We start from the raw sequence: 24,885 nt of genomic DNA on the forward strand, positions 1-24,885 counted from the left end.
ATTTTGTCATTAGTGTTCTGAAAAGCAAGGCTGAAATATTTGAACAGTGTTTATACCAGTCTATAATATTACTCTTGAACAGATATACACTTTCAAAGACTTGATATCACTGATTTTCACGCTGCAAAAGAATCTCTCCTGTGAAATATCCGTGTATTAAGGTCACCAGGCACAAGGCCACAATTATTTGCCCGTGATTGAAAAGAATCATTAAGCGGTAACGCGGAAAATAGTTGCTCTGTTTTGATGGTGAATGTTGATGAAATTTTGAGTTTAAGTCCTGCAGTAAATGGAATAATTTAGGAAGATATGAAATATTAGGTACATGCACAGTTTGATAGAATTAGAATGTGATGATGTTTTGATGGGGTTGTTTTTCCTGTTTGCAGCCATTTAGAGACTATTTTTAATACGCATGTGTTTTGGTTCAAGATGGTAAAAAAAAAAAGATCTGGTCAACCGCATGTATATTTTATCTTGAATAATTTTGCTAAGTGAATGTATCTTTTTATTTTGAAAGCAGGAAAAATTGCGATATTGTACAGTGTCTATATAGAACATATAGTAAAAATAACAATAGTCTTAGGCCTGACATGGTCAGATAACTCAGAAAGGTCACTTGTCAATAATTTTGTTACTTTTCATTCTAAATAGCTGTAATATTTACAGTGAATGGTTAATAAACATAGAATGGATCAATAAGTCTACCCCATCTTAGATCTGACCGAAATTGCAAATTGGTAAATAATTGCTAGGTAGATATTCTAATTCAAAATTATGTATTTGTCTGTGATATTGTAAAATTTAATAAACTTCGTTTAATTGCAATGGGAAGTGAAAAAAAGCCAGAAAACATAATTGTTGCAGAGTAACTTTATTTCAGCCAGTATTTCCATATTGACTGCTTTTAGAAGCAAGTTAGGAATTGAGATTACATTCAGTATGAACAAGTACCATGAAATTGGACATGGTTATATGCACTAAACTGTATTCCCTGTGAGGATATTCAGTTCATATTATTACCTGAAGGCCGCAGGTATATTGGAATACAACAAGTAGTATAGCACATGGGGACTGGGTGATTTCACGTGACTTTTTACCGATATGCGATTGGCTTATCGCATTTATGGAACGCCGTTTTTGCAATATAGCTAGCACTCTATATGATATATAGAGAAATGTTTGTGACCTGAATTCCTCATTCATTATTTCATATAATTTATTCAAACTTTCAGCAATGATCAATATTGATACCTTGTTGTGCATAAGGGTTTATATATTAATTGCTCTTCACTTTCCTAGATTATGGTCCTGTGTTGTCAAGCAAGTCCAGGTGAAGGCATGAATCACATTTGTGAAAGCTCTAGTAAAGTATTCAAATAGTCAAGGAATGCGACCAATTGAGCTAAAAGTTATGTTATACATGAAAGGGAAATATAGTTATTTTTGCTCAAAACAATAACTTTCAGAATTAAGAAATACATAGTTCATATATCTACTTGTACATCATGTAGAATGGAGTAATATTTTTTACATTAAAGCGTAATGGTATATTAAAAACAAAACAAGTACGTTATTCACCCATAAGTTATCAACAATTTTTGGTCTGTATAACTTCTGGCCGCAGGAAATCTTTCGACTTGTAGTTAATTTTACTTGATAACAATACACATTTCTTCAGATCTTCAGGCCACAATAAGGAAATGTTTAAGCGGAAAATAGTTTCTGTCTTTCATGGCGAATGTTGATGATGTTTTGAAAATTCAATAAAAGAGATATGAAATAGTAGGTACATGTGCAATTTGATAGAATAAAAATGCCCAGAATATGCTAAAATAACTTTTACATAGGGCCAGTTTCGCCTGTTTGTGGCCATTTAGGTATTGTTCATTTTACGCTTTTAAGATGGTTCAAGATGGCGGAAACCCCATTGTTGTTGAAATTTCTTCTGTTGAATAGTTCTTTTTATTACAAATACTTGTTTGGTTTGGAATGCAAGCAAAATTGGAATATTGTATAGCGTACATAAGTAAACATAAAGCCACTATTGCTTACATAGCGTTTATTCTTCTGCAGTATAAAATGGTCACAGGGAAATCAGGAGAATTAGATGAAACCCTTTTTCTTGATGCAAGAAAGACTACAGAATTGGACTTTAATGGGCTAAGGTATTGTCATGGAAAAGCAAATAGCAATTCAAACCTTTGGATCATAATTATATTCCAGCGTGTTTAACTTGTTATACGTTTTAATAGATTAAGGAACATTATCACTGTAAAACTTGTCTGTGATAGATTCCATGTTTTTGCAAGAGATTTGTACCAAAGCACTAGAACTGAAGAAAATATAAATGGTAAAACCTGTCCGTTATAGGCTATAGTTGGCCTTCTTTTCACTGTTTTTGTATACGTGCCACTGGTGTTCATAGTAGTTTCCCCATTTACTTCTAAATTGAGCATCTCAAAAATATTTCTTGGATTGCAATTTGATTATGCTTTGAAAATAATTTTGGCAATTTTGAATGTTTGGCATTTCGTCAGATGTCAGCAAATGAGGAACCAATCATTAATTATTGATAAGTCAGTAAAAATATGACTTGCCGATGGAAAAGTGTACGAGATATGCTATCTTAGAAATTGTCTAATCAGCAATTACCGTGTAAACTTTGCAAAAGCTTCGCATCTATATTGAATACACATCAACTGCAGGAGTCTTCAAACAGTTGAAAAGCAGTTTGTGACAAAGTTTATTGAGAGAAAAATAAGAGTTGTACAGAATAGGCAGAGCTATACATTAAAGCGCATTTGACTCTATCACTGCACGGATTTATAAAAAGTAGTATTTTTTCTAAGTTTTCTAAGCGGTAGCCAATGCATATGAATGGGATGTCTTCATGTAAGTTACATTGTCAGTTGGTGGTAGTGTAAGTTATATTACGCGTAAACACAGCTCAGTGGATATACTAGAACGCTGATCATCCAGCAGTGAAAGCGGAACAAAGACAGAAAATCCTGTGACGGAGATGATACATCATTATTTGACTGTACAGAAAACAGCAAGTTGAGAATCTGAACCATCAATATATGGAAATCGCAGCTCTCTGCGCCATAAACATCTTTTCTTGCATATAGCTTTCTGCGCCGTAAATAACATTTCTTGCATCACAGCTCTAACCTCTTTTTCATCACAGCCCTTTGTTCCATACATAACATCTCTTGCATCACAGCTCTCTTTGCCGAACATAACCTTCCTTTCATCAAAATTAGAGCTACATCGTTCCTCTTGGGTTCAGAATGTCGATTAAAATTCTAATAAAATAAAATCTGTGAAAAGATCCGTTGGCAGCATATAACGCAGTCATGCAACACACTAGCAGACTCGAATAATTGGTTAAGTCTGTTCATGAGAGGTAATGAAATATGCAATATCTCTTACGCTCGCTCCATAGAACCTTCTAAAGCGGAATTTTTTAAATATAAAAATGAATGTTCTCCATGATCCCAAAGGACAAGAAAACAAGGTCAAAAAAAGCAATAAAGTAACTCTAAAGCAGACTAAAAATACACTGATGGAATTTATGTATAGATCCGTGATCACTTTTTTGTGTGATTCAATCTGTCTCGATTTTATTGCGTAATATTTTCTTGAAGACAATAATAACAAAGAATACTAGTTGAAGCATTTGGTTGTTTCCTTTTTGTATAACACATAAAAGATTGGTTTTGGCTTAATAGTTTCAGTTCATTGAAACTTTGAGTCTAAATAGTAACCATGATTGTTTTTATAAAGTAATTCTTTGTGTAGTTTTGAAAATAATGTCTTTCAGACTCAAACAAGCAGTGTATAACAAACTACAATACACTATTTAGTTCCCTTCTCGTGCTTCAATTTTGAAATGAAACTTGTGAAGCATTTGTTGTTCACATTTCTGACACAAGATTGTTTTGCTTAAAATCGGCACATTGGACAATTTACTATTCAGATGCCTGATGAAATGTATTAGTAGGAACAAACTTTAGCCACAGCACGTGATCAAAACTGACAAAAAACTATTACCTCTCCTCCTCAGTTGAAAGAAGTGAGGTTCTAGCCGTTTCTACTTGATTGTTTTTGTCCCAGCCGTTCTTCTTTTCAAAACATACTATGTTCATATTGACATTTACAAGAAACCAACATCAAATTGTTGAATAATTTTCAAGAATAAGAGATATTGTGTACTTGGTGTACTTGTCATTCTTACGTAAATATTCCACTTCCTATAAACTAATTTCCTCTATTTCAGTTTGGAAACTTTTAGACAATGATTTTGGTCTCAGATACAACCCTTGCTTGTAGGCCAATGGTATGCTTTGAATATCAATTCCAGTTTGTATTATATAAACGACGTTTTTATTTAAATCATATAACAGATTTTGATGAGTTAATGAACCCGATTTTAAAATAAAGTATATATAGCATTTTCTTTTAACAGGACTTTCTCGCACATAATTAATTGTTAGGAATGAAGTAATGAATCCTATTTTAAAAATTGAAATTATGTTGTTTGAACAAGAGTTTCTTGAAAAAGATCTAGGAAATGGAGACATTAGGTGAAACATGTTTTGCCCACCGTAAACATTATCTAACACAATGGCTGATGCACTAGGTCCTATATTTCCTGAACTAAATGTAATGGCTGAGCTTAAAATGTTTCGGTTGAAAATACATATGTAATGATATTGTATATCCTTGTTAATACATCACTTTGTTTTTACCACAAATTAGAAATGATACGTAATTGTGACCTATTTAGCAAAACTGACCTATATATTTTATATAAAAGAATTTATTTAATTCAGGTAATCAAAATCCTTCTTAAAGTTTCCATTTATACAGAAAACTTTATTTTCTTTATCCGTAAGAATTTTGTTCAAGTTTATTACCAAATGTTAAAGACAAAGTTATTGAAATAATGTGAAAAAAAAACATAAAAAGGAGCACAGTGTTTTTAACAGTGATATTTTTATTCTAGAGATGACCTCCGTTATGACAATGGTCGCATGTCTGACAGCAATGTCTGTGTGCGTGGTTGTGTTGGCGGAAGCAAGACTGGTAGCTATAGACAGGTATGCCGCCGGGATAACACGGATACATAATAAATACAGGAATCAGGAGAAAGCTGCTAACATGCAAATGTTGGTAAGATCTTCAGTACCGAATATGTTTAAAACAAACTGTGGACTATTCAGTCAGTTTGTCGGTAGAAATTGTAATAAATTTTTATAGGCCCGAGCGACTATCGAGCTGAAAATGTAACTGCGTAGTGAGGTTCTACAGACCACATTTTGTATCAGTCTTGGTTGGATGCATTTGGAAGTATTTTGCGGAGACTAACAATTTAATGATTGTGTAGAGCTTTCAAGTTATTCGCACTCTGGTACACATAAAAACAGGCATTAAGCTGAATTTGTGAGCATGTGTATTTTGAGCCATGGTATTTATTTACAGGAAATACTTCATTTAGTTTCGGCCTTGATATAGTTATGGTCCTTACAAACACAATATTGCATACTTTGCACACTTTGTTTACCGCGAATGAAAACTATTATTTTATTTATTCCATACAAGCGTTTAAGATGTTGTTCTTAAAAGCAAGATTGTCTAAATATGTCTCAGCTACGTGACCCCTTTAGCCGATCAATGGAGGCTGTATGCTGATGCTGAAATAACTTGTTGCCAGGCTCCACTGTGCTTTTTTGTAGAAAAAGTACTTTACTATTTCATGCATCATTGTTTCAAAAACACTGAACTATGATGTAACTAAACTAATTATAAATGCAGATTAATAGCCAACCCACTAATAATTTCGATATAAATCACTAACATCTTCAAAAGTCTGTACCTTTTAATTATATAAACATACATATTTGAAGGTTTTCTTTTTAATTTCGAAACAGGTTCACAATTCCTATGACTACACCACTGGCGCCAGATCAGAAAGAAAATGCCTTTGTACATGTTATACCCTACCCTTAGGTATTCTATAAGAACCATGGTCGTGAACGGGAAAATATACTACCCCATTTCAATCGCGTATTTCATATCTAAAACACGCAGTTCAGTAAATGTGTACTATTGATATTAAACAAGTGGTAATTTATCTTCCGTTGAGTACCGGTCACATTTCTTCAATACTTCTTATCTTAGAAAAACAACGTGTAGTTTACAGTTTTTTCACAGGTACACAAAAAACTTGCTTGAACTTCCCTTGTGAAGTTCCGGTCTAGATTACAGACACACTCTGATTGGCTGATGTGAAAATGTATGTCAGTCGTCATTTTACTACACGTGTACGCTAAAATGTTTATATGCAGCATAAATGTGCAAAATGAATTAAATAAACAGAATAGATGTATACCAATGTATGATTTCAAATTCAAAACCATATACAAGATGAATTTCATTCATCATTTCGAGTCTTATCGTAAAACTGTGAATATATTGCATTCTGTTTTTGTTTGTTTACATTTCGCTTAACATGTGCACACTGTCGTGACCTCTAGACCGGATGTTCATTAGGGGAGTTCACGCAAGTTTTTTCTGTAACGTTGACTAAAGCATAAAATATATGGAGCATCTCTGCAATATGGAATATTGAGACAATGTGACTGGTGCACGATGGAAGATAAATTATCGCTTGTTTAATATTTGTAGTACACATTTACTGACCTGCGTGTTTTAGGTATGAAATACGCGATTGAAATGGGTTAGTATATTTTCCCGTTCATGACCATGGTTCTTATAGAATACCTAGGGGTAGGGTATAACATGTACAGAGGCATTTTCTTTCTGATCTGGCGCCAGTGGACTACACAAAGATATTGGTCAATAATGAAATTAATGCAGTACTCATCATCTATTTTGAATAAGGCTTACTCCTTGAGGGAACCGTATCGATATTTTTTTTATATATGTCGTCAAATTAATTTTATGCCATTATTTGCGCAGCCCGAGGTTGATATCGCTTTTATCAGGTCGATAAATCCACATATCGACCGAACTTAAAAGGCAACAATTGTTTTATTATTAAATCCAGCCTACTAATAAGTATAAACATTAAATACAAATATCTGCAACCTTTGGTCATTTTTCGCGGTAAATTGTGTACGACGTCGCAGTGTTTTGACGTCAAACCGTGATGACGTCACAGCTGGCGGTCAATATGTGTCAATACGACTTTTTATCATTGGTCATGAGACTACATCTAGACCAATGGAAAGGACTATAAATATAGATTTAATAATAAAAAAAGTAATCAAATTGAAACACATTTGTTTTTCAAGTATCTGTGGAATGGTTCTCTATAGCAGGGAACAGTGTATGAAATATAGTTAAACTTTGGTCACCCCTAGCTACAAGCCGTGTTCAAACATTGATGATAAGTAAGTGATTTTATTCACATAAGGCACCGATTTTTTTTCTGTCATAAGTGCTATGATCAGTTTTATCTTATCTGTTCAGAGATTTCGAGGGCTCGCCAAAAGTGTTATAAGTTAATATACTTTCTAAACAAAATGAACAGATACAAACTTATTAACAATTAGCGATCAAAATGTCATAAATTTAATTGTAAAATACCGCCTCAAAAGGTCAACAAATACATTTTTAAAACTTTATTACCGAACAAATTAAATCATGTCATATGGTATGTTTATATTCAAGAATAGATATGGGATAATACTCTGGCAAGGAAAGCTGCTGAATGGTCAGAAAATTGCTACTGGGGTCATCAGAGACGTGGTCTTGGAGAGAATTTAGCGTATCGATGGAGTACTGGGACCCTAAAACCGTCTGATGTAATCATTAAAGCTATAAAGGGTTGGTATAACGAGAAGTTTATCTGGAGATGGTCAACACAATGCGGAGCAGCGTGCCACTACACTCAGGTTTGTAATACATGTACAACAACATACTACTGTGCATAGGTATTGTAATGCATCTATATATTATTTAAAAAACGGACACTGTAGTTCCACTCAATTATTATAATATTTGAGGTGTATCTAGATAACGTTGCAAAAGCAATGTAATTCTTTACGTGAGAACTGATGAGAATGGTTAGAGAGGACCTATTTAAATCGATAGCTGGTTATATATTCAGCTATAATTTGTACAAATTAGAGTTCACAGAAATATTAACGACTTTGTTAAAGAATAAATTATGTAGTTTAACGTCCGTTTTTAGCCAGTGCTTTAGCAACTCGCTATAGCTTTAAATCAACTACCAAGTTTCAACCTCGCGTCGTTTGAGTTTTCCTTTGTTTCTATGTGACCGCATCACACAAATATTCTGGACGTGTAAAAAATAGTCCCATATTCATTTTTTATAATCTTGGTATTGTGTGAGTGTGGGAGGAACTGAGGGCTACTGTTTTAAACAACAAATACAATCAGCTACGGATTCTAGAATATTTATGAACTTAATATTCACATTCGAAATACTCGGAATCACTCCGCTCTAGCTTTAGGGTTAGGGTTTAAGGTTAGGATTTAGGGTTAGGATTAGATTTGAAATTGGCCTCACTCTGGGGAAAACCTAGTTTTTTCTTGCATACCAGACGGGGATTTCTGGTATTTTTACCGGTGCTGGAAAAATTAATCTTACACCCCGGGGTGTTAGATGACTCTCGTGCTGTAAATGACGTATTACGAACTACATATATGTAGAAGATTTATGTAGTAATTTATATTTTATTTAAAAAAAAAACGGAATAAAAATTCAATACTTTGACAGTTCCTATTGGTTCCTGATAGAATATTTCTCGATTCAAATCACGTTATTTTATCAAAAATTCATAACGTTACACTGCAGCTGATAAAACAAAACCGGAACTAAACATTGTTATTTGTTTTGAAACGTCAAGACGTCTTTCCTGTTTACGGACGTTGGTTTCCCGCGCTTTGTTTAAATACACTACTATAAGAAATAGTTCTAAAAAAGAAAGCCGTTCGATTGATTTTATTTTATTATTATTTCTGGAAATCTGGCAGGGAGCCTCGTTACCGCCTAAACAGTTACCCTCGAGGCCGGATATTCACATCTGCACCTACAACCAGTGAAAGAATCTTATAATATAGAGTTGTATAGGGAAAACCTTTAAAAACCTTCTTGTCTTGAACCACAATGCACAGAGCCTAGATATTTGGCATGTAGCATTGTCTAGTGGACCTCTACCAACATTGTTCAAATCATTACCGGTCTATGCACAATGAAATGTTGATTCTTCAGGTGTATCGGTTGAAATAACACTCAATAAGCTCTGGCTATCAGTCCTTTCAGGGCTTTGATTTATATAAGAGGTATGTGGCGCTAGGAATCCGACCTCATTTCCACTGATACATGTGTCAGATATAATTTTTAAATATTTTGAACTGGAAAACACTTAGCAAAAATATTCATAATGTTGTCATTCAATAAGAGGAACTGAATACAGACTGATCGAGTATTATGTGTTCAACACTCAGAATAATTAACAATCATCTTTGTTTTAAAACTTTGACACAAGCTAAAAACAATGTTCAGTAACATTGGGTTCTTTCTTTCTTAACAAAACAAAAATAAACAAGACACAGGCATTTGTTTTAATAATAAGACAAAAAATACTTCATATTACATCATATTCTAAATTATTAAGAGTCAAAGGCGATGCGTCTGGCTTGATCCCTTCTACGTTTTCAATCTGGTTTTATTAAATTGTCTGTATTTGTATCTGTATTTGTTTTGTAGAATCTTCTTGAGCTCCGAATAGCTAGACTTCTATGTCAAACTATGATTTCTACCTTGCTGCAGTTTCTTGTATGAGAGATGGGGCAATCGTTTCCCAATAATAGAATATGTTCAAACTTAGTATATGAACACAGTTTCAAGTTAGAAACAGAAAAATGCAAAAACTTTTGGAGGTCATCGTGCCCTTAAAACTGGATTCTGCTACAAATTTGTATATTCAAGGGCAGATAACACCTGAACAAGCATGGTGACCTTCGATTCTTTTCATAATTCTGTCTAACATGACACTGTGTTCATATACAAAGTTTGAACAAATTCTATTATTGGGAATTTTTTTACCCAGAACTGCAGCATACGTCATTAATGTTACACTTCTGAGAAAAGTTTAACTGTATTGTCAAATAACGATGGGTGATTGATATATACAAGTAGAATCAAAACTAGTACCGTGTCATTATGATATCTATCAAACCGCATTTCGAATTGTAGTACATTTTTCGCATTGACACTATTTTCTGGCAAATCGTTCGACTTGCCGATTGTTCAAACACAGACGAGTTTAAGGAGAATTTTCAAGCACCCGATTTTTTTTTACTTTTTATTATGACCTGTAGTGTAGTTTGACATTCAGCAAATTCAAACAAGACATCCATTAGATTATCATAAATATTTTCAATTGTCTTAAAAACTTAAATCCATACAATTTATTCTGTATAGTAATTTGTACAATTTCAATCCTTTTAATCGGTCTTAGTAAGCCTAGTTGAATATTTTCAATTATTTTAATATCCTGCTAAAGTGTAGAGTGTCGCAAAATGTTTCCATAATCAAGAAAGGGTGTAATTAGTGTCTTGTACAGAATCAGAAATGTTTCTTTATCTAGTAAGAACAAAATCGTGTAACGAGACCTACTAACGTATTTGCACAATTTACATTAAGGCTTATGTGTTTGTTAAATATTAAATTTCAAATCGTTTTCATGATAGATTCCCAAGTTGTCTTCATGATCAACAATTGCTAGGTGTCTAAAATGGTATTATTTGACTGACATTTCGGAATCAAAGAAAGGGTTATCTTTTGTAATGTACACAACTTTACAGTTGTCACTGTTGAAAAACATATGCCATTTGCTATTTGAATGTCCATTCAGATTATCATGAATTGTCTCAAAATCCTGAAAATTGTTTAAACTTGTGTAAATTTGTGCAAAGCTTAGCATCCTCAGCAAATGATTTGCAGTAAGATTGTACATTATCTGGCAATTGGTAAATAAGATAAATAACAAAGTGACAAGGACATCACTTGATGCTTCCGTCCATTCTGATGCTCTATCTTTTATAAAATAGTTTTTATTTCATTTCAATATATTACCAGATATATCCAACTATTTCAATTTCAAATTAAACCTTCCATATGGAACATATTAAATATCTTTTTGTATATCTATGGAAATAACATTTCGATCAATTATCAAAACCTTTGAACAATTACAGTATGTGCCCTCTTTCGTTTCTAAAACAATTCTGAGAGTCAGTTAAAAATATTGTCATTACATTGAGGCATTACAGATGTCTTTATTATATTTTCGAAGAGTCTGCATAAAATGATAGTTAAACTAATATTACATGCTTTAGTTCTATCACCAATTTAAAAAAAAAACTTGCAATATAACCTGACTTCCGCTCATTTGGAATAGTTCCTGTAGAAATAGAAATGTTAAACAGAATAGTAATAGTAAATGCAATACCATTTACAGTTTCTTTAAGAAATTTAGGGTGCATATCATCTGGTCCTCATGATTTTAGATTAATTTCAGCTTTCAGGTTGACTTTATCCTCAATAACAAATGTATCACTCATAGAATTGTCAATATGTTTTTATAATAGAATAGGCATTTCCAAACTATCGCCTCCTGTAAAAAATAGGTAATTCAACTCCTTAGCTTTTTCTACGTCATCAGATTGACTTTTGATTTTCGTTTGCATGTAACAAGATTCCTCTTAGTTTCAAACATTATTTTCTTGCATATCTTACACTTTGAGATTTTTTCTGTCAATACTTGAGCTTAAAAAATATATCTTTAAGAGAAGTTGTGGTTTTCCAAGTTTTATGTTGTTTTACAATGCAAATTGATTCCTCTTTTACATGTATAACAGAATTAAATTTAATATTGTTGTTTTGTAGAAGTCTGCAGTAAACATTAAGAAATGTAATATGTTTCATTCTTTTGTTACCACTTTTACAATTCTAATTAATAAATAGAATCAGTCTTTAACTTTTGTCATTATTCGTAGTTATCTAACTTCAGTCTTGAATACAATAAAAGCTTAAAATATTACTAACTTACATACAGTTCATTTAAACATAATGTGTGACTCTGACGAAAAGCATGAACTGCATAAAAAGTAAACAAAATAGAACGACTAAAAGCTTCGCTAATAGCTCGCTTCCTGAGGAAATATTTGTTCTTGTTATATGACGTTTCTTGGCTTTAATTTAGCAATTGTCTAATAGAATACTCGTACGTCTGACAAATTAAATGCGATACAATGATTCACATCGAATCTTCTAATGCTGTACTGGCACAATTGCAAGCTATTTATAGACATTCTTTTATCACGAAAAGGGAGATTTAGACTCGTCCCTGTAGATGACAAGGATTCGATTATTGGCTGGCAGGGTCAAACAGTTTGTTTCCCAATATATTTGCAAGTTCAACAAGTCCATTATAGCCTTTAGTGAGGACAATATCATGATTTATCGGTCGATGGCGTAGCACTTTTTTCCAGATCGACATATCCTCATATTGACCGAACCGAAAAGGAAACTTTATTATTAAATTCAACAACTCAAACGTTACTTTCGAAAAGCGTACTTACCCAAATGTTTGCAGCATTTGTCATGTCACATTGCTATGACGTCACTGTTGGAGGGGAGTCGATACGATTCTTTATCACGTGACTGTGTTTTGACCAATAGAGAGGACTCTTAATGTAGAATAAAAGATAAACAAGAAGGAACACTATATAAACAGTCTATTAAACTTGCATACTTGCTCATGCTGTTTTCTGATATAGTAAGTCATTCAACCTTGTGGTCAGATGCTGTCATATCTTTTCTGATATTGAACACTCTATAACGATTTCTAAACTTTATAAATGTGTAAAACGAAAATATGTTAACACGGCCATTGTCGTAAAAGACCGCCATAATCCACAAATGCTTAAGTAATAGCTCTTATAGGGAGGATCATTACGCCGTGGAGACGAAGCCAAACAACAATATAATTTTAACTAAACAATACATTAAAGCTTCTTAATTTGCATTCTTTTCTATTATCAGGTAATTGATTTGATGATATTAACTAGCCAAAATGTTATTTCATTAACGATAGCGTGCCAGTGTAATGAGAAGAACACGGATAGTTCGACTAGCAAGCAATTACGCGCAGGCAACGCCTGAAATAAATTCACAGTTACAACACTTATGTATACAATTTCAGCAAGACCATTATTCACCTCATCTGTTGAAGCCGTTCTATGCTCATTAAATCTTCATAATTAGGCAAAAACCTCAACAAGATAGACGTTTAATGATTTACTGAAACTAGTGTCTATTTGTAACATGGTCTTTATTTGCGAAAATATAGTGTTGGATTGAAAGAATTCTACATTTCTTCTAAAATGCGAAATATTGATTGCCCTTCTAAAATTCCATTAGCACCATCTGCCTCTGGGGACCATTTTATATTTATTTTTACAATGCTAGTATTCAGTATTCGCGATAAGTCAGGTTGATCCTTAAACTAATAAAGATCATAGTAAAGGAGTAATCTATACAGCTTGTTAAATTATCGTCTGGTTGCTTGGTCGCTGACGTTAATTATAGAATCATGACGTCAGAAATATTTTATATTCGACATACACGGAATACCGAAGGGGCTCTTTCAACATTTACATTGGTTTCAAATGCTTAAAGGAAACTGCTTTTGATTAGATTGATCAGCGCATAAGTTTAAAGGTCATAGGTAATTTGAGTGACCTCATGCTTTGTTTGCACTATTTGCTGTATTTAATCTCTTGGAAATGTTAGAAAAACAGTATTTGTATCTGCACAAGCATAACTATTTTTCCAGCACAGTGATTGTGAGAATTTCCGATGCTGATTATGATGATCTCAAGGGGAGCTACAATACATTGTAATTTACCTACAGCATCGTAACATAGGTAGCAAAATGGAAAATAATAACGATAACAATAATAAAATTTTTAAAAGCGTCGTAATTAGAAATATATTTAATAAACATTTCTGACACGTGCATGGTGAAGCGGCACTGTGGGGAAAACGATGGCAAAAGAAATAAGTCAAATTATTTTTGTAATAAAACGGAGCACGAGACTATAAACAATGCCTCGTTGTGACAAAATATAGATAGAACAAAGCAACTAACTTAATTAAACCGGAAATGTTTATGAATAAATTACATAGAATTTTATTCATCGCTTTGAATAAGTTTCACTTCTGAATAAAAAAAGATTAAAGTTGTAGTCGTATGCAGTTTTTTCTCTAATTTATAGGGGGGAAAAGTAAAATGCATGAAAGGTTTATTGCGCGTTTTCTAGTTTGCATACTATTGATCAAATTTCCATTGCATAAATGTCAGTGATTTAGATGTATCGACCTGATTATTTTCCTCATTTGTGATTGATGTATTGTCACCAACATACAACTGTTAACATTGTCAACCTTTGTATATCCATTAATAAACGCCAGTAGCCTAGATTCTTAATAATACTACCGTTGTCAATCCTAGCATGTTTTTATTTCCTATTCTTAAACGCTGTTAAGTTGTTTTCCATTACTAATGTTTGATTTGTAGTTGTAACATTATCTGTATTCGTCACGTTTTATCGATGCCTGTTAGATTGTTCTCAACAACATTGAGGTGGACATTACCGCAAACATGCTACTACATTTCCGCACACTTAAGTGTTTTTCTCCCCCAAAATGGTTTGTTTGATGTTATAACTTAGATGAGGTATTCATTTAAGAAATCGCTTTTTTCCCCCTCAACCAAATAAAATAGACAACTCCATTAGCTATGGGGTTTCTATGATACTCGAAATAAAATTATTCACAGTTGGAAAATAGTTTCTTTTATGAGCACGTTTTATTCATTTAAAGTTTAGTTATGGAATAAGTCAATTTGCCATGAACTTTTCGTATTAATGTGCCCGATAATTTCATAAACTGTACTAACTTCACATGTGTGCATCTTTGATGAGGAGTGGCGGACATATTGACCAAAGAAAAATGAACGCAATAATTGATATTCAATTGTGTCTATTAGAGACTGACCGGCAGTAAATATAAGTAACAATATTATTTTAGAGTTTTAACAATTTTTTTTAAAATATTCAATTTAATAAAGTAGTAAAAAAGCATATCATCACATTGCAAAACAAGTGCAAGTGTTTGTTTTATCTTTCATTATGCTGAATGTTCAGAACTTAAAAAGACAGACCCTGATTATGAATAATTATTGTACAAAATTATACTGTAAGAGTAGGGAAAGTATTACGCATTTACAGAAGGAATATCATTCGATTGACGGTTTTAACATATATAATACAGACTATTGCATTTTGTAATGTGTTTACAAGAACATTAATCATCAAGATAATAGAGAAATGTATAACGTATTTTATATGTAGTATTAACTGAATATTCCAGAAACGTTTATGTTTTTCAGATGGTGTGGGCAAAGACGACAAAGGTCGGATGCGCTTACAGCATTTGTAATCAGCTCCGGACAACGGGCTCTCCAGTGAGGAATGCACATTATCTCGTATGCTTCTACAATCCACCGTGAGTATCATATACCTGTTCCTATTGGAATTTTTTACTGTTACTCCTCTATTTGTATTCCTATTAAAAGGTTATTGCTTTGATATCCAGAGTATTTCGCACTGTGAATTAGCATGTATGCCCTCTTAGGCTGTTTTCTGGACGTGACAAGGTCAAACTACTCACAGCAGATAATGACTCTGCTCACAATTTGATTACAATCAGTACGTTAAAGTCAAGTAGCTTGTTTTCTATGAATTTGTTGAAAGCTACACTAAAAAATAGAAACATCACAGGACAGCAATAACAACTTATGCTGTTATTTCAAATTGTTATTTCCAATAAGTGACTGAAACATACCGGTTTAAAAGGACGGCCTCTTCTTCAAAAGAAGTTAAATCATTAATATAACATTTTAACTCTTAGTGTTGTCCCAACAAAGTATTTTATGTAGCATTTAACACGGACCTACACAAAGACGTTACGTGTTTCTAGAATTATAATCATAGCTATAAAAGATCCTTTGAATACCGAAGCAAAATGAAAGATGAGAGGTAGTGATATAGATCATGTCTCAAAGCACCTCTATTATACAGTATAACTGAGTGTACTCTATGATCTCATACAGCCTCCACACAGCTTTAATGAGTTAAAGGCACTCGCTACAGTTTTTCCGGACGGGTCGATATTTACCCCAACACCGTGCCAAATTGGTTTCGATGTAGCTCACTGCAGGGTTGGTGCGGTCTTCTGCGCATGCCCGGAAGTGATTATCTAATGTCGCATACGTTAAAAAATTCGCAAATATTGTATGTTCGCATGCATTTAATGTACAAAATATATAATATACTGACTAAAATATAGAGTAAGTATCACCATGATTACAAAATATATACATTTAAAGTACTTTTAGTTCAAATTGCTTCAATCCGACATATACTGGAGTCTGTTATTTATACCAACGCTCAAACTCTGCACTGAGTCACAGCTGTTTCTAATTCCGTACCGTACATTCGTAAATTATAGGTTTTGTTAAAAAAAAGCAGAAACTTTCATCGTTCTATGCCATCAAAATGGTTCGGAAACACCGTAAAATCTGCTTATTAAGAAATCTTCCGTTTTATAATTATATATATATATTTCTATGTCATTTGCTCAAACACTGAAAGAGTATATCGTACCAACCTGCGTTGTGTAAATGCCCGCCACACCCCACCTCGTTGTAATTTGATTTAAGCGAAATCTAATATGGTGACCTATCTTTTTGTTTTAGATTAGGTAGACATAACCAAAGGTATGTGCAGAGTTTGATTAAGTTCTATTATGTGAAACTCGATAAAAAATCAGAAGTACCAACTTAAAACTGACAAAAAATATGCAAAAATAGCCCTTGGGTCTGCTGAACAAGTATTCCTTTCTTTACAGAATCATGTTCTTTTGATTTCTCTGAGTATGTTTCAAATAGATATATTGTTTTCCGTTATAAATATGCTTAGATAATCAAATTTATGCAGATTATTGTACTTACTGAAATATATTTTAGGATTACAGAAATTTTGAAAAATGTTTAAAATAGCACCATATCTAGGGGCAAATTAAATTGAAACAAAGCTGGTGACCTAGTATTTTTATTCCATTTTTTCAATACATCATAACATGATCTTTTCATACAAAACATTTCATCAAAATCTATTATTGAGAAAAAAATTACGAAACTGTAGCGAGCGTCCTTAAATTTACATTTAGAAAACAATGAAAGCGCTTTAGTATTGTATATCCTGTCATAAGACACCATAAAAGTGTCACAGTCGAGAAATAAATAAAGAGGTTTATTTTGTATATAAGCATATGACTATTGTTTTCGTTTTCTGCAGTGAATTTTAGTAACGATCTTCACAATCGTATTTTGTTAAACTCAAGATAAAATCAAACAGCAAATATGTTCGCATCTAAAACGTCTTTAAGATATACATGTGTTATGGATGTGTAACCAAACTATTTCTAGATTGGCGGGTTTTAAAAAACTGAAACCAGTGTATGTCTATAAAAATCAATAGAAATAAGATGTCTGTGGTCAGAATAATTTCTTAGTCATAAAGCAGTGTCTAAAAGTAGTTTTTGCAACATGGTCTGTTTGGACGAGAGTTCCCTTATGTCTTATTCAGCGTCATTTAATGTATTTGAAACAATAATTTTCAAAGTGCACTCAGTTATACGTAGCCCACCAACTTATAGTTGTGAGTTCGACAAGGCGTATATTGTCCGTGGCAATTTGGAGGCAGTAAACAGTTTTCTGAGCTTCTCGGCCTAGAGTCGCCTACCTAACTTTCAAAACCTCACACAAAAGTCTGTAACCACACACCTGAAATAAAAATATTGCAACATTAACATCACTGTATGTCTATCGTCACAAACCATCTGCAAGACATCTCTAATATCTAGCTTTCTGCTTACAAGACCTGAATTTTGTGCTCTCCCGGTCGCGGAAACTGATGACGAAAAAAGCTAAATTTGCCAATTTTTCAATCGCTGCAGAAAATTCCCTGAAAATGATAGCCTAATTGCTACACTGTTCCATACTGCAGTAACACTGTAAAATCTGAAAATAAGCTGAAATATATGGGCCATCCGTATCGTTTTTTTCACTATTCCACTTTTCCTGAGGCCCCTGCTAAAATGACAACCCCATTTTAAGCTAGCTCAGAGGAAGCAAGTATACGCTCCTGCAAGTCATTATGTCATACTATCAAGATCAAAGCTACTCAACTGATTTTCTTTAAATAAGTGAAACTCAATTCTAGCCGCGGAAACTTCAATTCTAGCAATTATTATTATTTAGAAGTTCAAATATGCACTTCATTCCGTAAATTGCCTCTTATTTGTAAATTTGACCTGGCCAATTCGACACTAACAGCTGAAAACTGTTTACTGCCTCCTTTGATGATAGACACTGTGTCTGGAGTCCTCTGATTCACGTGAAGAAGTTGGCAGTGTTTTGTAGATAAAGGTTACTACCGGTACACTGGTTAGTTTAACAGCTTGCTGTTTCGTAATTGAAATAATGTTGAAAAACGGCGCGAAACCTAACAGAAACATTTGTACATAGTTAATATAGTATGGCAAGCAACAATTTTAATCAGACAGAATTCTCGGAATTTCATATTTAAGTTTACATTATTTCTAATCAAAAAGAATATTTTATGTTGAAAATTCACCTTTATGTATAAACAAATGGGGACTACGTGGCATAGCCTATACATTTGACGAGTTTTTAAATTTTTATTTCAACTATCATTCCGTTAGCTTGAATACTCTGAGTGTAAACAAAACCTCATTAAAGCTAATCAAAGTTCCTGTCAATGAGTGACCTCGGCTAGACGTATCAATACATAGAAATGGATATTTGAGAGGTGAGTTTGGAAGTTAGGAACAATGTCTCTTACAGACTGACTGACCGTTCGTCGTACTCTCTCTCAATTATATATTAGCAATATGAAACTAATTTTGTTACAAAGGAGGGGAAAGAAAAGTTCTCCAGACAAATCTGACACCACTTGTTATTCATTTAGAAACTTAATCTCAGTATCGCTGATGTCTGAAAACAACTATTTAGAAAGATATAAGATAGAACCTGATGCTAATTCTTGACAGTTTGCTACATTTTGTATCAAACAGAAAGGTTAGATGGTATAATTAACATGCAAATTGTATGACTGAATGTAAAATGATACACACACTTGACAATTATTTACAAGAGGGCAATAATTGCTCATAATTCACCGGCAATGCATATGACCTCTAGCCAGAATACTTCTTCTTTGATATATAAAAGCATCTTTTATTAAGTATTGTAAGTGCCGTAATTGATGACAGCGTACCTTTTGCATAGTGATTGTATGTTAATGCTTTGTTCGACAGTTACTTTGAATCATGTTTCCCTCCACACAGTGGTGTGGGAGATATATTGATTTATTCCTGTCTGTGTGTCTGTCAGTGTGTCTGTCTGTCTGTCACAAAGCTTGTCCGCACTCTAAGTCGAACATTTCTCAACCGATCTTCACCAAACTTAAACAAAATGACCATAAGACCTCGGCCAAGTTCGATAATTAGTCAAATCGGCCCAGGCACTACTAATCATTAGTAGTATATGGATCTTTTGTGTGTCCTTTATGTGCGCTCTATGTCAAATTTTCACCAAACTTGAACAAAATGTGTTTGTCCTTAAGTCCTTGGCCAAGTTCGATAACTAGCCAAATCGGCGAAGGTTTTTCGGAATTATGGCCTTGAATTATCGAAAATCGGCCTTTTTACACTTGTCCGCACTCTAAGTCAAACATTTCTCATCCGATCTCCACCAAACTTGAACAAAATGTGTTTGACTATAAGTCCTCAGCCAAGTTTGATAACTAGCCAAATCGGCCTCGGCACTTCAGAATTATGGCCCATGAATTACCGAAAACCGGCCTTTTTACTCTTTTCCGCGCTCTAAGTCGAACATTTCTTATCCGATCTTCACGGAACTTGAACATAATGTGTTTGTTCTTAAGTCCTCGACCAAGTTCGATAACTAGCCAAATCGGCCTAGGTACTTCGGAATTACGGCTCTTGAATTACCAAAAATCGGCCTTTTTATTATTGTCTGTGCTCTAAGTCGAACAGTTAATTCTCATCTGATCTTCACCAAACCTGAACCAAATGTTTTTGACCATAACTCCTCGGCCAAGTTCATTAACTAACCAAATCGCCCAAGGCACTTCAGAGTTATGGCCCTTGAATTACCCAAAATCAGCCTTTTTACTCTTCAAAGGTATATTTGTAGTGAGTAAACAGTATATAAAGATCGACTTACTATTAAGATGATCAGGCAGTTGTGGGAGACATGCGCTTTTCTCAAAAGCAGCTCTAGTTGATTTTGAATTTATGTTCAACATTAATTTTGTTGTATTGGCTCGTTGAGGTGTACCCATGTTTTGTCGTCTAGATGACACAATCTAGCTAAACAACTGACTTGTCATATTCAATTTGCTTAATTCTGCATACAACACTTTTACTATATTTGTATTACAGAGGCAATTACTACGGACAGTTCCCGTTTTGGTACGGACAACGCTGTACAAAATGTGGTAAATCAGACATATGCCGTAAAGGTCTTTGTTGCTCTCAAGCCAAGTCTCACCATAACCAGTATTTACCAAATGGTATCTTTGATAATATAGTTCTAAATATTCTGTAACATTTGTCGTCAAAAAATACTTCAATATTCGTAAAGCTTATTCTTGTAAAGTTAGTTTTATGAAAATTCCTGTTAAAACCTTTATAATTTACGGTATGAAGAAACAAATATTTAATTGTCTCTACAGTAATATTACCAGCATGACTAAAATGCAGACAAACAATATCAACGATATCAACGAAAATTGCTTTTAAACATTAGAAATCCCCAGAATAATCTTTATTAGTTCTTACCTTTTTATCTGCAATAAATAGAGACTGAGTCGTTATTTGTTGCTGAGATAGAGAGGAGAAGAGTATCATGTATGGCGTTTTATTGTTGTTATGTTCTTCATTTTCATTCTTTGACGTCATTAATCGAAGTACTAAACCGTTCATTGTTCCTACTGATAACGGTCAGGCACATGCTATGAAATTCGAATATATTCCGCTGAAGAACAAAATATGTTTTGATAAAGTTTAAGGACTTCAAAATATGCTATATCTTCCTCTCATTCTTGAATGATTATTACATTATTATCATTATTATTATTATTATTATCGATATTATTTTTATTATCATTATTATATGGATTTTATCTGTACCTTGCATTTAAAGGTTCCTTTGGATTTTACCGAATAGCGTCCCAGTCCCAGTCCGTTGCTTACTATAGTAAGAGGTGGTGGTTTCCGTGTCATTATGTGTACAAAATGCATCTGTTAATTACTTCATTGGTGGAAAAATCAAATTCTTGAATTAAGCGTGATTGTTAATTTGATGACTTTTCTGATTTGTATCTCAGATTTTGTATTAAAATAATTTAGTACATTCTTTGTGCATAGTTAAAACCTGCACTTATTTAAGACACTGAGCATGTTGTCGTTAACACTTAAAGTATAAAAATGATTATTCCATAGGAAAAAAAGCAATATCGACTATAAACTGAATTTAAGCCAGGTTTCGTTACATATTTTTAATGACTTACTTCAAGAAATCGTCTAGTAAGGTCATAAATAAGAAGTAAGACTTCAGATACTCTTATTTCACACTGATATTTTTATATATTACAAATAGAAATGTGTCAATAAATTGGAATGCAGGGGTAATATACACTACGTTAATCGTTTGTAGTAAGACAAGTAGCTCGATCTGGGATTTTTTATTCGGGTCTCGTGGATTTTGCCAGATCGGATCTCACGAGGCGCGCATGCGCCGTGTGTGGTCCGTCCTTGAGAAATCTACGAGAGCCGAATAAAAAATCCCAGATTAGCGACTGTTGTAATGACCTTTTTCCATCGTTTTGTTTGTTTATTTGTAATCGAACGAAATCTTAAATGTTTGTTGATGTTAAAATGAAATGAGTGATGTTTTTGTGTGCGCTATTTATATAACTGTGTCAGCTTATGCATATTAATGAATATAGTCCGGCCAGATACAATACGGAAGGTACAGTACTGGATTTTTAGCTCACCTGAGCAATGTGAGTTATTGTAATGGCTCGATGTCCGGCGTCTGTCGCCTGTCTGTCTGTCGTCTGTCAACATTTAGATTGTGTATGCGATAGATGCTGTATTTTTCAACTGATCTTCATGAAATTTGGTCAGAATAATTATCTTGATGAAATCTAGGCCAAGTTGGAAAATGGGTTATCTGGGGTCAAAAACTAGGTCACTAGGTCAAATCAAAGAAAACCCTTGCGTATGCAATAGAGGCTGTATTTTTCAATTGATCTTCATGAATTTTAGTCAGAATGATTACCTTGATAAAATTTAGGCAAAATTTGAAAATGGGTTATCTAGGATTAAAAACTAGGTCACTAGGTCAGATCAAAGAGAAACCTTTTGTATGCGATAGAGGCTGTATCTTTCAACTGATCTTCATGAATTTTTGTCAGAATGATTATCTTGATAAAATCTAGGAAAAGTTTAAAAATGGATTATCTTGGTTTAAAAACTAGGTCACTAGGTCAAATCAAAGAAAAATATTGTGTATGCGATAGAGGCTGTATTGTTCAATTGATCTTCATGAAATTTAGTCAGAATAATTGCCTTGATAAAATCTAGGTCAAGTTTAAGTATGGACTATTTGGGATTTAAAACTAGGCCACTAGGTCAAATGAAATAAAAACCTTGTGTATGCGATAGAGGCTGTATTTTTCAACTGATCTTCATAAAGTTAAGTCAGAATAATTGCCTTGATAAAATCTAGGTCGAGTTTGAATATGGGTCATCTGGGGTTAAAATGTAGGTCACTAGGTCAAATAAAAGAAAAACCTTGTGTATGCGATAGAGACTTTATTTTTCAATTGATCTTCATAAAATTTGGTCAGAATGATTGCCTTGATAAAATCTAGGTCAAGTTTGAATATGGATCATCTGGGATCAAAACTAGGTCACTGGGTCATATCTAAGAAAATACTTGTTTAAACTCAAGAGACCACATTTTTGGTCTAATCTTAATGAAAATTGGCCAGAATATTTGTTTCCATGAAATCACTAGGTCAAACATGTTTACACTGTTATGGTGTGTTTCTCAGGTGAGCGACCTAGGGCCATCTTGTTTTTCAGCCTGTTCGTATTTCCTAGTGAAATGCAAACTGTATTTTTGACAAAATTTATATAGGTATATAATAAATGTAATTATTTTGTTGCATATTTATTGAAGTGTTCAGGTAATTTATTGAGTAACAATGAAATGGTTTTCATATTTGTTAATAGTATTTGTCCAAAGTATAAAATCTATTTATAATATTCCTTTCACCAAAACATGAGCTACAGTAGCATTGTGTAAGCATTTTGTTAAATGCTACAACTACAAAGAATGAACATTTTGCTGAAGCCTACAATAGAAACGTATGAACATTTTGTTAAATGCTACAATAATAACGTGTAAGCATTTTATTTAATTTTACATTGAGTAAATGTTAAATGCTTTTGAGACACTAAAATTGCACTAATCAAAGAGACAGGAACCGTTTGAGGAAGACTGAAATGAAAAAAGACACCTCGAGTGTGCCATTAATATAATTATGTGTCTGTACTTTTTCAATTTAAAAAATTGTGTTACGTCACTATGTTCGATGAAAAAATGACGCGACTATTAAACATTCGATACATTCACATATTTGAAACTTTGATGTTTTCGACGAAATCTGTTGCAGGAAGAAGAATTGAAGATGAATTAATAGGGCAAGTAATCACCCCGAAATACTCCAGCACAAGGAATCAGCAAGTGGACAAGAGTAAAATTTCCGTATCTATAAAAATAATGTATGATGGAAAAGTGGTGCACAGGGACCAGATTAAGTCCCGGTACGAAACGAAAATAAGGAATGATGTTATGAATTATCTTCTTAAGAAGGATGGTGATGTGTAGACTAATAATGCGTAATATATAATTCTAAAAACTTTTAAATTATTAGGAAAATTTGTCATGTATTCTAAATATTGTGTCTTTGTAATCAGTAGTAAATGTAGGTTTTGTATGTCAAAGGACGCCACAACGAGTAGATCAAACATATTGAGTAACATTCTTATGATTACTTGACTTAAATATCTATAGGTAACGTATTAGGCATTGTCAAAACCTGTATGTATCATGTAATTGTTAAACTATAACTTTATAATTCAAATAAAGCAGTATCAAAACATGTGCATATAGCTTCTTAAGTATTGTATGAATACTTTTAAGGAAAGCCTGTATAATTTACTAATAGAAGAACCCCTGAACGATATCTTCGTACACTGAAATAAATGGTCAGATGTTGCTATTGAATAGTGGCTATTCATTGGTTGAAAAAAAAACAACGTAAGATTCAAAAGATAATGGCTAATTGGTTAAAATGTATTACACTGGATCATGAAAATATCTTAAGTGCAGTTTGAAATATTTTCTGGTTTTCTTGTTGTATACTTGATGCTGAAATTTGAAGTTTATTGAAATACGTACAAGTGTGAATTTGAGCTTAAATAGATTTTATTAAGGTCAGTAGTAAGAGAAACAGCAAAAATTAGTTGAAAGGAAACATGAGCTTCTGGGTCAATGGATGTTTTGAGGGGGT

The 24,885-nt window shown here is 33.2% G+C and overlaps 1 protein-coding gene across 1 annotated transcript; it reads left to right on the top strand.

Annotated features, from left to right (window-relative positions):
- Nucleotides 1-4,880: 4,880 nt before the first annotated feature.
- Nucleotides 4,881-24,474, top strand: LOC123523627 (peptidase inhibitor 15-A-like). The gene is made up of 5 exons (XM_045301286.2): nt 4,881-5,178; nt 7,707-7,925; nt 15,519-15,634; nt 20,681-20,811; nt 23,986-24,474. Exons 1-5 carry the CDS (start codon nt 5,014-5,016, stop codon nt 24,198-24,200), a joined length of 846 nt encoding a protein of 281 aa, XP_045157221.2. The 5' UTR covers nt 4,881-5,013; the 3' UTR covers nt 24,201-24,474.
- The last annotated feature ends 411 nt before the right edge of the window (nt 24,475-24,885 follow it).

The sequence above is a fragment of the Mercenaria mercenaria genome, chromosome 3 (assembly GCF_021730395.1).
Source record: "Mercenaria mercenaria strain notata chromosome 3, MADL_Memer_1, whole genome shotgun sequence".
Classification (NCBI taxonomy): Eukaryota; Metazoa; Mollusca; class Bivalvia; order Venerida; family Veneridae; genus Mercenaria; species Mercenaria mercenaria.

What these genes read in the sequence shown, in the direction of transcription:
- LOC123523627 (XM_045301286.2), top strand. Translation starts at nt 5,014, where the DNA reads ATGACCTCCGTTATGACAATGGTCGCATGTCTGACAGCAATGTCTGTG. An exon ending in GTATGCTTCTACAATCCACC is followed by an intron (nt 15,635 to 20,680) that starts GTGAGTATCATA and finishes TTTGTATTACAG; the next exon opens with AGGCAATTACTACGGACAGT. An exon ending in TAACCAGTATTTACCAAATG is followed by an intron (nt 20,812 to 23,985) that starts GTATCTTTGATA and finishes AATCTGTTGCAG; the next exon opens with GAAGAAGAATTGAAGATGAA.